Source organism: Varanus komodoensis, unplaced genomic scaffold (genome assembly GCF_004798865.1).
Source record: "Varanus komodoensis strain SLA01 unplaced genomic scaffold, ASM479886v1 scaffold2, whole genome shotgun sequence".
NCBI classification, from domain to species: Eukaryota; Metazoa; Chordata; class Lepidosauria; order Squamata; family Varanidae; genus Varanus; species Varanus komodoensis.
In genome coordinates, this window is record NW_025335568.1 from 47,603,382 (window position 1) to 47,618,325 (window position 14,944).

The 14,944-nt window shown below is 43.3% G+C and overlaps 1 protein-coding gene across 1 annotated transcript in view; it reads right to left on the reverse strand.

Annotated features, from left to right (window-relative positions):
* Positions 1–664: 664 nt before the first annotated feature.
* The window catches only part of SCIN (scinderin), a 54,005-nt gene continuing 39,725 nt past the window's right edge, over positions 665–14,944 (reverse strand). Inside the window, exons 9-16 of the mRNA XM_044428741.1 lie at positions 14,551–14,672; positions 12,935–13,025; positions 8,995–9,165; positions 7,066–7,243; positions 6,667–6,788; positions 4,326–4,403; positions 2,190–2,250; positions 665–1,242 (exon numbers count right to left, since the gene is read on the reverse strand). Coding sequence (XP_044284676.1) covers positions 1,109–1,242; positions 2,190–2,250; positions 4,326–4,403; positions 6,667–6,788; positions 7,066–7,243; positions 8,995–9,165; positions 12,935–13,025; positions 14,551–14,672 — 957 coding nt within the window. The 3' untranslated portion in view covers positions 665–1,108. The remainder of the gene's footprint in view (positions 1,243–2,189; positions 2,251–4,325; positions 4,404–6,666; positions 6,789–7,065; positions 7,244–8,994; positions 9,166–12,934; positions 13,026–14,550; positions 14,673–14,944) is intronic.

Here is a 14,944-nt window from a genome sequence, read left to right on the forward strand (position 1 = left end):
TGCCTTAAGGGTGCTGAGGACCGGCAGCTTCCCTGAGCTGTACCCAGTGGCAGTAGCTCATTGCAACCATTTTCTGGAGCCTTCACCACCACCTTTTGAGAGACAAGCTGATTTTAGCATCCACAACTTAGACTAAAATGGCCAAACAATATAGGTGCTTTATGGCAAGAACCAAAATTAAAGCATAATTTAAACGACTGCAGCAGCTTCATAAGCCAGGACAGGATTACATCAACTTTTGGCTGAGTGCTCACTGTAATAATCTTTGATTATTAGATTATATCCAATATAAATAGATATTTATATTATTATATAATATGTAATATAAATGTCTACCTATAATGGATATATATAATAATCTATTACTATTATAAGATCAGCTGAGAAAGCTGTCCATCACCCAAGCTAATTCTGAGCAATCCTGGGAGTAGTTCATTTATTTACTTGTAATAGCTGAGGCTTTCTGGGTGGTTAACAAAAGTTAAATTTAACAAAAGTTTAAAAGATACACACACACAATTTAAGAGAACCAAACCATAATTGCAATTGCTATTTTTCAGCACAGAAGCATAACAGCAGTACAGAAAAAATGGGATATATAAAAACAAAGCTAAAAAGCTAGATTTTTAAAATGCTGGGAAAATGAAAAAGTCTTAACCTGGGACCAAAAAGCATACAAAATAGTGGCCAGGCACACCTCTTTAGGGTGCTCATCCATCACCATTCGTCACAGAGGCCCCACTCGTGTGAATACTAAGCAAAGCAACAGACAGAACAGAAGGCTATGTGGTAGGAATTCTGCAGGCCTTTTTCAAACTTCAGTTAGGAAAATTAGGATTTGCAATGGCATCCAGAAGCAGTGCACAGAGTATAAGACTTTCCCTTCACACACCCCAAAATTCATAGATTTGGCAAAGAACGATTTCCAGTTCAATCCAGAAACATGTATCTATGCCTAGAGAATGTGCATGTGTTACATTATACCCATATGCACACACAATTGGGACATGGACTGCAACAGCAGCACGCACACTAATATGCAAGTACATGCTTAAAGTTGCTGGAGAATGGCTGTGCTCCAATATCTGCTCCGGGTTTCTTTTCCTGTTCAGTTTTTCCATTTGTTGTAATCCCAGCCCAAGAACCATCCTGTGAACGTTGGGGGTTCATAACCCTGTTGTACAATAACAAGCGGGATGCCTTTGTCTCGTCCAGATGGATCAGTCTCAATGTAGCGTTTGGCTGAAACACACGAATATGTGAGATATTAATAGATTATCTTGGAGAAAAACCTGTACTCTCCCATTCATAGCTCAACAGAAAATCACGGTTCCAGAGCTGAGCTGCCTTTTCTATTCTCATCAACAGAGCCTGCTCCATTTCCACCTCTTTCCATAACTGTGGGTAAAGAGGTATGGGATATTTTCTGCAGTGAAATGAAAGGACAAACCCTACCTGGCAAGGTATAGCCATATACTTTTCTCTCCCCTCCCTTTTCCACTCTGGCTCCAGTATGTCACAGAATCCAAAGGTCAGTACAAATAGTGAAACCGGTATCAGGTAGCGAAGGGCACTGAATTGTCCTGTTAGTCTGATTCATTATTCCATTTTTCACACTGTGATCCTCACTGCCATCTCAAGACATGCATACATTTAGCTATCCCACATGAATGGAGGCAGTTACTATGAGCTTTCCTAGATGAGGCATTTCTATGATGCATTTATTGTTCCCTACTTATGGAAGTGTATAGGTTCTTTAGACAACATCATGACCCTCCAGTTTTGCTTCTGTGTCTCCCATGCACTTTTAGGGAGTGTTTTTATAGCAGGGAAAATGCAGTATTCCATTTTAAAAGCAAATAAATATGCTTTTTTCTCTTGTGTATTTGCACTATTCACCTAAACCACAGTGCCAACTAGAGGTTATATAGCAGAAAAGCAAGAAAGGAAATTCGGGATCTCAATTTTGTTACAAACCCAAAAGAAGATACAGGAGAGGAAAGCCTCATGTAGAAAAGCCCGGTATCACAAAGATACTCCCAGAACATGTCCAAAGACTGCAGGGCCAATTACTACCTCCTCTGACAAATGGGCTAGTTTGGGGCAGCCTTTTAGACAACAACTTTAATTCATTTGACAATCCATTTCTTTTACAAATCACAAGATGGATTAGCTACTTGGTTCCTTACCAGATTTCACTGATTCAGTGCGTTCTAGTTCATTTGCATCTTTGCCAATCCACACAAATACCTAGATGTGAAAGGACACAGTCTGTTGCATAAATTAGAAACAACCCCACAGATTGAGCCCTAGAAAATACAGGTGGCTTGCTGGCAAAAACAGTGGCAGTCTCTGCCCACCTCATGGCATCCCATGAAGGATGTACTTCTTCTCATGCATAGCTATACCATGGAATTTACTTCCACAAAATGAAGCTGGGGCCACCAATTTGGATGGCTTTCAAAGGGGACTGGGCAAATTCACGGAGGCAAAGTGGCTACTAGTCCTGATGCCTATATACTACTTCCAGTATCAGAGGCAGTAAGCCTATATACAACAGCTGCTGGGGAACATGGGCAAGAAGATGGTATTACACTCACGTCACATGCTTATAGCAGCTGGCTGGCCATGGTGTGACCTGAATGATAAACTAGATGGATTTTATCCTGCATGGGTCTTATGTTGTTATGGGGTAATGTTTAATGAATATTGAAAGTTCAGCCCCATGGGTTTCCTTCCCACCTCTGTGGGCTCCCTGGCCTTAATACCGTCTCTTCTATGTCCATCTATACTAGTGATACCACCAAAGAACTGCTCCGGTGGATGGGCTTCTCCCCACACCTTTTCTGACGACCAACTTATTCCTATATCCCTCTCTCCTCCAAGTGTTTGCTCCTCTTCGGACTCTGCGTATCAGGGCAAGAGGCTGTTTGATTAGTTTTAAAGGGAGAAGGGAAACATGGAGCATCATTACACCATGAACACATGACAGCTATTCTTCATCAGCTGCACAGACTCCCCCCTGGTTTTCATGCTGAGTGCAGAGCTCTGATTCTGAGGTTTCTCACAGTTTGGGGCCAAGAGACCACATGCAACTGCCTGCACACTTAAAATCTTGAGCTGAGGTTCTTTTTCAGGTGCCGCTATCATCTGAGGTACAAGTGACAGAGTGTGCCAGAAGGAAAAGGGCCTAGTTAGTGATGGCTGCCCAACTATGGAATGTTCTTGCCAGGCGAGGTCACCTGGGGCTTCTCTATATATCAAATACCAGCACTGATCTCTGACAACACACACAAGAAGCCCGGACTATAGGGTTGGCCACAGACATATTGCAGCCTCAAGCAAAGGACAAGATGGCATCCCTCCCTGTTCCATGTGCAGAAGCCCACTGCACTGGCAATAGAATTCTCCTTTGATACTGGGGACAAAAGTTGTCCTCCATCACATTTGAGGTAGCAAGCTAACTTAGCGGGCTCAGAGCAGGCTGCTGGCCCCCACCCCAAGCCTGTGGCCTGAGCAGGCTGCCTCACCCTGTCTAATGGTAGGGCTGGCCCTCTCTGTCCAGTTTCTCCCCTCTCCTTTCCAACTGGACTGGAGGCGTCAATGCCATCAGCATAAGACAATGCAGGATGGCATCTTATGTACTTTTATGACAAATGATCCATTCAAATGTAACCATTTCATGCAATTTTCCCAAGTGAATTGCACAACTGCCACACTAAAGAAACCAAATGTTATTTTGCAACAGGCCTCCTAAAACTCCAAGCACCTGGGATACTCCTATGACAAAAATAAAATGAAATCCAATAATATATCAAATACATCCATTGAAACATAGTTTCAACATCTTTTCCAACTGTTTTACAGAGTTCTTTCCCCTCATAGTTCCTCCTTGACCTCATTTCTATGGAGTTTTGTTCCTTTACATTGAATTCTAACATTTCCTTCTTCGTCCTTTTAAACTGTTTATTCCACAACATCAGTTTAATTAGTCTGAGGTTATGCAGTTAGCAAAATGTCCCTAGAATGGGCTCTACCATTTTAGATTAAAAGTGGGGGATACTACTTTTGAATCTTTCCAGAGGTTCCACAACACACCCCACACAATAGAAAGTATTACAGGAAACAAATTCCTAGCCCAGCCCTTTGCCTGCTGTGCTGATTTTCTATCTTCATGGAGCTTTAAGAATAGGCAGGATTTGTAAATGTGGTTCTCTCACTTTTAGTCTGAAGTGGTACAGTCTGCCCACCACATGTACATGTTACATGCTCTTACATATCTATTGACCCACAGAATGTTATTAATAAAAATAAGAATGTCCTACCTGATCCCAAGTATCAAACAACATGACATCATCTTCAGCCAAATCTTCCTGAGTGAATTCTCCAGGAACTTCCTCAATCTAAAATATATTTATATATTTAAAAAATGTACTGTTCTGTTCTGAACAATTTTAACACCAAAGTACAGAGGTTTTGAGTGTTAGATTTCATTAGAACTGGCAGAAATCAAATAATTATTGGTGAAACTCACATTAAAATCACAGATAAAAATACAGGTTAGATTGCAGAAGGATGAATAAAAGTGACGGTTGCCCTGAAAACAGCTGGAAATGAAGCCATTGTTGGGATACACCAACCCATGGTTCAGGTCAAGGGAAACCATGAGCAGATCAAAGAACAAGGCCATAAACAAAGAACAATTGGGAGTTATTGGATTCAAAGCAGTAAGCACTGGTCAGGAAAGAGCTCTGCTAGAATTCTGCCCAGATACAGCAATGACTGTAATTTCCATGATGCTTATTTCCACAAACCAAGGAATGTGGAGTTCATTTTCCCTGGCCAGTTGGAAACTAGGCTCAGCCACTGTCAGAGATGCTCCAGGCAGGATTATACCTATGGATCCACTGTGGTCCCTGTGATTCAGCCACTAGGAAATGTTTGGATCTGAGGCTTCTGGTGATTTTTAAATAAGCAATATACATATTGTACATTCAGTGCACAATAAGTTTAGAAAGTATTTAAATAAAAATAAAATCTGTTAAATTAACTAGACACCTGGTCAAATTATCCCCCCCCCCCAATTTGTGATCTTGAGAAATTGTCTTGGTGCAGAACATTGTGTTTTTGTGAATGAGGACAGATGTGTGTGGGAATTTGCACTGCACCTGTTAGTTCACTAATGAGTAAGCTGCTATCATTTGATTAGCTATAAAGCTTCAGAGAGAAGAAAATGCTAAGAAGTTCAGATTATTAACACAGCATGCTTGCTGGAACAATAGAGCTGCTGCAAAGTGACATATTTATATGGAATTTTTCAATTTTGTCAATGAAAATTAACCTTTAAGACCTCTTACGTAATTTTAAAGACACGGCAGAAATTATGGATTTTGAAGATCAAGCTGGAAATACTGATCCGTTAACATGTCCTGCCTTTGTTTTCAGAGAAAACACATGTGATGTAGTGGTCAGCGTTTTGGACTAGGATTCAAGAGATCCAGTTTCTAGTCCCTACTTAGCTATGAATCTCACTGAGTGACTTTGGGCCACTCACTAACCCTCAGGGTTGTGACCATAAAACTCAGAGGAGCATTCTGGAAGCCACACCGAGTTCCTTGCAAGAAATATAGAACATAGAAACAGGGTGAGTCAGAAGGGGCCTCCTGAGCCATCTAGTCTGATCCCTGGCTCCAGCTGGCTCTGAAAAAGGCTCCTATAAATATACTAAATAAATAAAAAGGTACCACAAGTTACTAAGCAAGATGGCAGGTGAAGCACAAAAAGGACTTTGGTTCTGATCACTGAGGCCCCCCTTTGTGTGGTCCAGAGATTTTAAAAATCATCTAGAGTTGACTCCAGTAAAAGATATGGGGCTAATTCAAGAATTCAGAGTGTACAACTGGGTTGACAAAACGACCCCTGTTCCATAGCAGGCCCTCCACTCCCTTGAATGTGGAAAGTTGCAGTGTAGGGGGACTGAGAGGAAACAAATTGGATCTCCAGAAATTGGGTGGAGGGACCTGCCCTTAGCCAAACTTATTCTGGGTATGATGATTCAGAATTCTTACTAAATACCACTGTCTTCAGTCCCATGACATTTCAGCACAGACATTTCTAACAATGAAATGTACTCAAGGCAAACAAAATTGCTTGCAAGGTTACATTCAGAACTGGACTTCTCTAAATGCAGCCAAAGCCACGCCATCTTGACAAAGGGTCTGATCACTCTATACTAAATGTACACTGTACAGTAGACTCAGTGGATGGAGAGAAAAGTGACTGACCAGAGGAAAATAAAAAGAAAAGATGACAGGACAGCCATGGCTGGCTGTATCCCTTAAAATGGGTGCTCGGCTTGTAGCCCTCCAAATGTTTTGGCCTACAGCTCCCTTGAGCTCTACCCAGTGCAGCCAGAAACAAGTGCAGACAAGAACATCAAGAGGGTCCCAGGTTGCCCATCCTGCTTTATAGTATCATCCACCACAAGACAGCATCTGTCTGATTCTCGGTGCTATAAGAAGTTGCTCTCTTGTGCCTTTATGCCCCACAAAAGATATTCTTCTTTGCCCTGCAAGGGAGGTGAAGAGTCCCATTCATATGCCAGAGATGGAATGAATGAACACAGCAAACAATGGACAGAGCAAGACAGATTCATCTTATACTTACTATAAACCTGCCAGTCTTATTAGAACATCCATAAAGGCGGGGAGGATGGTCTTCTGAGTCAGTCTGTAATTGTGCAGATGTCTGGTATTTTTTCTTTCCACCCAGAGCACTCCAAAATTCCTCTAGGAAATACAACACAACATTTCCCTGGTAATGTGACCTACAAGCATATTCTGGGGAAACAGTCACCTCCATTCTGTTCTTATCCATCTTTTCCTCAATTCACTTTCTTCTCTCCCGTACCCCTACATTTCCATATGTAAGCACTCTTGCTTCTGCCTGGACAGAAAAAGGCGGACAAATGCACACATTCCCACCATCAATTTTGATCTACTCTCTCCAAATACCAGGTAGCTCCTTACTTCTTTATAAGGCCTGCAGAGATTTAGTTATACTCACCTGGTTCCTGGCCTTCGTCAATCCTCACAGTTTGACATTTCAGGATATTTGCTGTATACTGAGCTCCTTTTTCTTCTTCTCTGCTCGCTCCTCTACCAACCCAAGTATATCCAGAGTTATTTGGCAGTTTCAAAACAAAAACATCATTGGAATTCAACGAAGCAGCATCAACGTCAACCTGAGACAAGAAGAAGAAGGCTTCAGCCTGCTTTTAATTTTCTGTTGCTGATTTTTGCACAGTATGCAAAATTAATTTAACCTCAGAACAACTCTACATGCTAGCTCTTAGAAATGGAAGATCTATCACAGAGGGTAAATTGTCAATTATATTGTTAAAAATAAAATAGAAATGAAGAATTTACTGTATTTCTTTAAAGATTTTAAAAAAATTCTTTAGCAGGACCTCCAAGGTAGTAAGGAGACAGGCATGTGAGTTTCACTATAATGTAGCTTCAGTGTGGCAAAGAAATCCCATCCAAACAACCCATGCATGGAACCTGAAATCAATATATAAAAAGACAGTGATCTTTTGATGACTGCTCTGTGGGACAATGGTCTCCTTGCCAGCAGAAGACAGACCCTGATCCTCTCAGTGCAGCTAGCTGAAATTTTCGTTCACTGCTCCGTGCACAGAGCTTTTATTTATAAAGCCATCGTTCACATGTCTGCGAAAAGGAAGGTTGGCAGACAGGTGGACTAGGTCAGGGCGCACCAAGCTTAACCTCCTGTTACTGAAAGGGGTGGGGAGCAATTTGGCAAATGTACGCTGCCAAACGAGTCTGCAAGTGTACAAGTCCACGTATTGTCACTGCTTCCTGCAAATGCCCCTAATTGGCTCCTGGATCTTTGAAGGGAGAAAGAAACACACCTGTGCAGGACTGGCATGTATGCCTCTCATTATCATGCTGACGGAACAGGGGCTGTCACTGAACCTCTCCCCTTAGTATTGGGAACTGGTTACTCAAAGTGACATGCTGCTCAGTTTGGAGTAACAATGTTTAAATAGCTAGTTTCTGCTCAGGGTGTGCGTGCGTGCATGTGCGTGCGCACACACACACACACTTGATACATCATGGCAGTAGCAGCTGTGTGCTTAATGAAGATCTACCCAAACGATACAGAAGGTGGTTGACTGAGTTTAGCAGCAAAGGTGGTTTGGAGCCAAAGAGGGCAGAACCCTCCCACACACACACTGGGGTCGGCAACTTGCGGCTCTCCAGATGTTTTGGCCTTCACGTCTCATCAGCTGTAGGCAGCATAGCCAATGAAGGATGTCTCGAGCTGAAGGCCGAAGTATCTGAGGGCTACAAGTTGCCAATCTATGGTTCACGCAGTCAGTCACCATAATGTGTCCCCCCAGCTACTTTTCTCCTGGAGACAAACTGCAGTGGAGCAGTCCATGTCAAGTGACCAGAAGACAAACCGGGAGAAACCTGGCCCTCTGATGAAAGGTGTGCATCTCTGAAAGAGGAGGGGAGCTTCACTATTTAGCCCCTGAGAATGGTGGCAGCTCAAGAGAGGCCAAAAGCATCCCTGCAAGATGAAAGGCCTGGTTGCAGAGGACTTGCAAAGAGGACTCCTTCCAGGATCCCCTGATATTCTACAGTTAACTCTTGGGTAAGCTCTGGAAGCTGCAGCAGATAAGCCTCAGCCTGCAAGAGCTTCTGGAACATGGTCTTCTTTGCCTTCCTGCTGTAAACAGAAGCAGGACAGTCTTGTGAATTTACAGCTGGACTTTTCCTTGCTGGATATGGTACTTGTTGTTTGAACCTTGCTGTCCTGGATCTTTGATAGTTCTACATCCTTGCTGCAGAACATCATGCAGCCTTGAAACACAGCCCTCAGTGCAATGAGGACAGCTTCCCGCATTACAGGTTTATCGAAGCAAAGAAGAAACACAGGTATCTATCATGAACATGAACTGGTTACCTCTACAATCCTGGTGATGGTTGCTAGGTTTCTGCGGATTTGGAACAAGCGCCTTGGAGGAGCTGGCACTTGACCTCCTTTCTTGGATGTCCCATCCTTGTAAATGATGAGCGGCTTATCTTTGAACAAACTCAGCAAGTGTGGAGGTTCCTTGCCTTGGCTGACTCTGATCTGTGAAATGTTTGAATAGAACAGCGCAAGACAGGGTGAGGGAGAAAGAAAGTTGCAAATCATGTGAATTGTTGCCTATTGCCCTAGCCTGACCTAGACAACAGATGCTTCATGGGGTAAGGAACTTGGCAAGAATTAAGAGCAGCAAGCTTCCGTGAATAATTTAGGCTTACGTGACTGCAGAAGGAATCCAGCCGTGACATTACGCAGGCTCTCACACTAGAAGAAATGTGACATGCCCACTGCAATCTTAATATTCTCTTAACATTACCGTCCATATGTGTACAAGTGAGTTTGGTTCAGGGAGATTTGCATTTAAATGTAGCAGAACGTGCAACGTATCATATCTGCTTTCATTCCCTTTATATATCTGCCTTAAGTTGGGAGAAAGCAAAGAACATAAAGCCACCTGGGAATGGAAAATTACAAACTACACTGATTATAAGAAAATTGCTGTTTAGGACTAAGTAAGAAGAACTCTTGAAAAAGCAAATCTTTCTTAAAGAAAAACTGTTCCATTGATCTGTGCAGTTTACTGCTCAAGAATGAGGAAGCCATATCACCTGCTGTGGCTAAAAAAAACAAAACAACCCTTTAAAAGAGCCCTACACTGAGGACAGAAAGAAAAATATCCATCGACCATCATAGCCAAAACATAAATCTTGATGCTTCAGATAGTTCTCTGCTACAGGATATTCTTTCAGCCCAAGGACCAAATTCAGTTTCAAGGAAGCTCTTGGGAAGGGGCAAATCTCAATGGTGGGTGAAGACAAAGTGGGGTGAAGTGGAAAGCAAAGGGGGAGAATCCAGGACACTAGCCTGTTTTAGCATGAAACTCCTACTGGCAGCCATGAAGCCCTATGTGAGGTGCGTCAGCCTTTTAGGATGGAGGGAAATCCTTCACAAAAGCTGGGAAGCCACCAAAGGACAGGCTGGTGGGGGAAGGCAGGAAGGGCTGGAGAAGGGGAGAGGGCAATTTGGCCCCCAGAAAGGCAGAATCTGGCCCACAGGCTTGAGGTGCTTCACCCTGCATTACTGCAAGGGAATTACAAGGCTGTCTTACTGTCTCTTCTGAAACACCGAAACTGCTATGTATCTGAGATGCGGTGTTTATTATTAGTAGAGCACCAGCAGTGTGCATGGAGTAAGCCCTACCTCAAGGAGCTTGTGGTCTAAAAGAGGCAGAGGAAACAACAGAGGGAGGAAAGGGGGGCAGGAATGCACAGGGACAGCTGCGATCCCTTAGATGTATAGTTTCAGGCTTAGTCACAGTGAAGCAGCCTTCCCAATCTGGTTCCCCTCTGAATGTCTTAGATTACAATACCCATTATTTCCAGGCAGCATAGCCAATGATGAGATGATAGGAACCATAGTCCAAAAGATATGGAGGGCAAGAGGGCACTAAGTTGGGGGCTACACTAAAGATGCCACAGAAAATATGAGTTTTGAGGAGAAATATCAAGGGGGTTCACGTCATAGAGGTGCTCCAAATGGCAGTTCAGGCACATGGGATGAGGTCCTGGAAGGAATCATGAGAGCTTCAGGTAGCAGATGGGGGGCAGGTGAAGCTGGAGGAGTGGAAGTCATGGCAGGGTCACTGAGGAAGATCGTAACAGGGAGATAAGGAAAGAGAAGGCAGTGGGAAGTTTTGAAGGGCAGAATGAAAAGCATGAAGGCCATTACTGAGAACCGGCATGGGTTTGCCAATGTTGAGTTCAACATATAGAGCAGCCTTTCTCAAGTGGGTTTCCCCGCAAAGGGCTGCTAGGAGTTCCATGAGAGATTGTGAGTACACACATAGTGTGTTTATATGATAAAGAAACATGAGTTAGTTTATTGTTTTGATAATCTTAATAGTATAATAATTAATGCTTAAATTAATTAGAAACAAGTGTGCCAAAGTCAAAGGCTGGGGAAAGCAGATATGGCGTCTTCCCCTCCCCACCACCAGGAAGGGCTGACGACAGTTCCCTCCATCTTCCCCTGACACTGCTACAGGAGACCCTAAGTGATGTTGCTCTCCATCTAGGCTGGTAAGTGTGAGCTGGGAAGGAGGCAACCAACAAAACCAACCACACAGCCCAGGAACTGCATGCGCAAAGGGGGTGGCAATGATCTGCAGGTACATCCAGTTTTTCCAGAGATGCTCATGGAAGCATGGCACAGGTGTATTCGCAAAGGCCTCCTACGTTAACACGACATTTCAAGAGCCGTGGGTTGTCATGTAGGCTGCAGCGCCATCTAGTGGTTTGAACATCCAGAGGCACTTTGAAAATTGATCAATTCACCTGCATCCAGAACTTTCATATCATGTCAATTCCAAAACAACAATAACAACCACCACCAGCAGCAGTTCAAACCTCCTTTAGGTGTAACAGAGTGATAACTCTTGCCTTTCATCAAAGGACAGGCAGTTTTAAAGAAAAAGAGGCAAAGCTATGAGAAAAGAGACTAGAAGGGCAAAAGCATGAATTATGATCCTTGGTGAAATATATTGAAAAAGTAAAGCAGTAAAAACACAGAGAGCATCAGATGAAAATTGAAGGAAACAAAGTATCAGGAAACTATCAGAATCAAACTATCACTTTCTTTCTCTCTCAAACTTATTTCTTGGGTTACAATCTTTGCCCAACAACTTCCTTTTACCACTCGGCAGTATATAGCTTTGGTTGGTGCAATTAATCAAACCAATAACAGTAAGATGAGAACATGAGACTGTGATCCTAGTTGTGTGCAGGCATTTACTTGCAACACAAATAGACCAAAACTAGGGGAGGGGTGGGCCTGCATGGGCTTCCTGCTTCCTGACCCTCCCTGTGTACCAGGCTGCTTCATGCATCTTTCTGTGTTTAGCTGACAATCTGAAAAGGATTCTGTAAGTGTATTCAGCCAGATACATTTACCAAACTCCTATGATCAGAAACCCTAATAAGGCAGGGTTCCCAACCACTGAGGCCTGGTAAGCATGTTCAGCCGAACCACATACAGAACATTTGTCAGATGGTCTTTGCTAAAGATGCAAAGTTCTGTAAAGCATAGCAGGGAGCAGTGTTCACATGTGTGCCCACATCTCCTCTCCGGTTTTGGTCTACCTGTGATCGCAAGTGAACACATGCATCACACTTCTGTATCTTAAAAATCCAGTCTATCTATCTATCTATCTATCTATCTATCTATCTATCTGGATATTTTTATCCCATCCGATATAGTTCATCTCTAGATGGCTTACAACATGATAATAAATGCATCAATCAGTATCAAGATAAAAAGTGACTGAGGATATCAATAAAAACATAATTAAAATATTTAAACTTTAAAATATTGGGTAAATAAAATAAAATTTTCTGCCCTCTTCTGCAAAACCACTGCACTCCCAATGTTCTCCAAACTGTTGTTGTTGTTGTTGTTGATGATATACTGTTGATATTTGAACATTTCCCTTCCCTCTTATTGCTCCCCTCTTTCCTCCATTAAACTGCATACATTCTTGGGGTAATGGGAGGGTATTTTGCCTTAAGCTGAATGCCATGTACATTTACAGCACAGGGCAAATTAATAACAAATAAATATTTATGGAGTAAAAAGCATGGATTCCAGATAACTCAGATGGCACTACAGCAAAATATCTGGGCAATCCAGCAAAAAAACAAACAAACAAAAAAACTTGTGTATTTTGACTCCCAGACCAAAAAGTGTTGCCTTTAAAGTGTCAGTGTGAGGATTCTGTATGCACCATCCACATTTTCATACTCAGCCGGAAGGCACCAACCTGGACGGCACGCCCTTTGAGTGACCGATCAAGTTGGACAGTCAAAAATGCTGAAGTAGTCAGCTCATCTCTAGTTGCATGAGCTCCTTGCCTGTGGGTGGAGAAGGACAAATAAAGCTGAGATCTCACTTGAAATGTTTCTTCGACAGAGTTCCACAAAGTGGAGATCCTGCCTGTATAGATCAAGGCACATGAAACTGGAGGAAGGAGCTGGCTGTGGGGGAACTGCAGTTGCTTGGGTTTCTTTCGGAATTTTAACTCACCAAATTTTATGATTGGTAGTCTATCCTCTGTGTGTGTGTGTGTGTGTGTGTGTATGATCCACCCAATCCTGTCTCAAAGGCTCAGCAAGGCCATCTGCAAATATTTTTGGTAAAAGTATTTATTTATTTATTTAGTGTATTTTAGGCACCCCTCTGCTCAAAATGCAATGGAGGCGATGCATGATTAAAGGAAATAAAAGGCTAATATAGAAAGCTACAAAGGAAGCCCAGCAATCAATATAATAAAATCGGGGTTTGCTAAACATCTGAGAATTCAGCTAGGTGGATCAATTTGGTAGTTCCCAGCTGGCTAAAGGACAATAGGGAAGGAGCTAGCCTAGCCTCCTTGGCAAGGAAGGTCCAGAATTGGGTTGCCCTGTCTCCCATGCTCACTAAACTTAGCCCCTTAAGAGAAGGGACACACAACAGCATCTCAGATGATGTTCACAGTTTATGGGTATGTTCATATGGGAGGAGGCAGTCTCTCTGGCCCTAAGCCATTTACAGAGCAATCTGGGGGAGTGTCATAAGATATGCCAAACTCCCTCCCCCAGCCAAGGCTGTAGACACAGCAATGTCCTCAGCCGCACAAGGGGAATTTGCCTCCTTCCATGTCTCAGCCCCTCCCAGCCATGACAGAAATCTCCACTGTAGCTTCAAGTGAGGTTGGTGATCCGACATTGAGAAACAATGCAAGTGAGGAAGAAGGGATTGTGCATGTGAGAGGGGAGGCACCGGGGGTCTGCAGGATCCACCAGCCTCCTGGCTCCTGTCCCTGTCCAAGCAGTACAGCTCCGCCTGAATGGAGATGCAAATGTCATCTCCATCCCTCCCGTCACTCTATGGGATGCTCAGCAGAGCAGAGGACACTCCTGGCCTCTGGTTTCAGAGGCTTCTGTCTCTGGGGCTTTTAACAGCTAGAGTTGCTCTCTTGATTGAAGAATGGGGTCAGGGCAGGCAGTAATATATAGGACAAAGGGGACCTGAGCAGATCCTGGATTTTGTAACCAGAGCACCTTGCAGCATATGCAGTGTTTCTCATGTCACCCCTCTTCGGAGCTTCGCTGAAGAAGGTGCACAGCCCTTCAGGTCTCCCCTGATAGCCCATTCAGGTTCTATCTCCCAGTTGGAGGCAGAGAAAAGAAATCTCCAAGGAGGCCTAAGCTGGGCCTTCCAAAGCGAATTGTGGTTAGGTTTGGGCATCCTTGTTGCAGATGTAGAGACTGAAGGCACCGAACAGCACACAGTTGGCCTCTGAAAGCTTGCCACAAATGTCATGTTTCCAGGGGGGGCCACTCACATCACATCAAAGATACAACAGTGAGCTGAGAAGTAGCACAACTTTAGCTATACCATGTGTAGATGATCTGTCCTTTGGGATAAGTGTACAAGATGATGTAGCAGTCGCCACCATAAAACTGCCCATAGCTCTCAGGTGCTACAGGGATCCTGCCATTGCTTTCCACTCGCCAGATCTAAGAAATGGAAGACACCATTGGAAAAATGTAAGCATTGGTGGATTCTCAAACAGAGCCTTTGATAAGGTGACCAATTTCATCAGGTTAACTGGGTTAATCTGTTGCAGCAAAACCAACCAAGTCTTGCTCCTCAGTAGGGATGAATTTTGCATAGATATATACAGGACTGCACTGATATTGTGGCATAAACTTCCATGAAGTAGAGCCCACTTTACAATTTGCATAAAATGTTATCCTCTTCATATATACTCATGACTACAGGCTAGAAC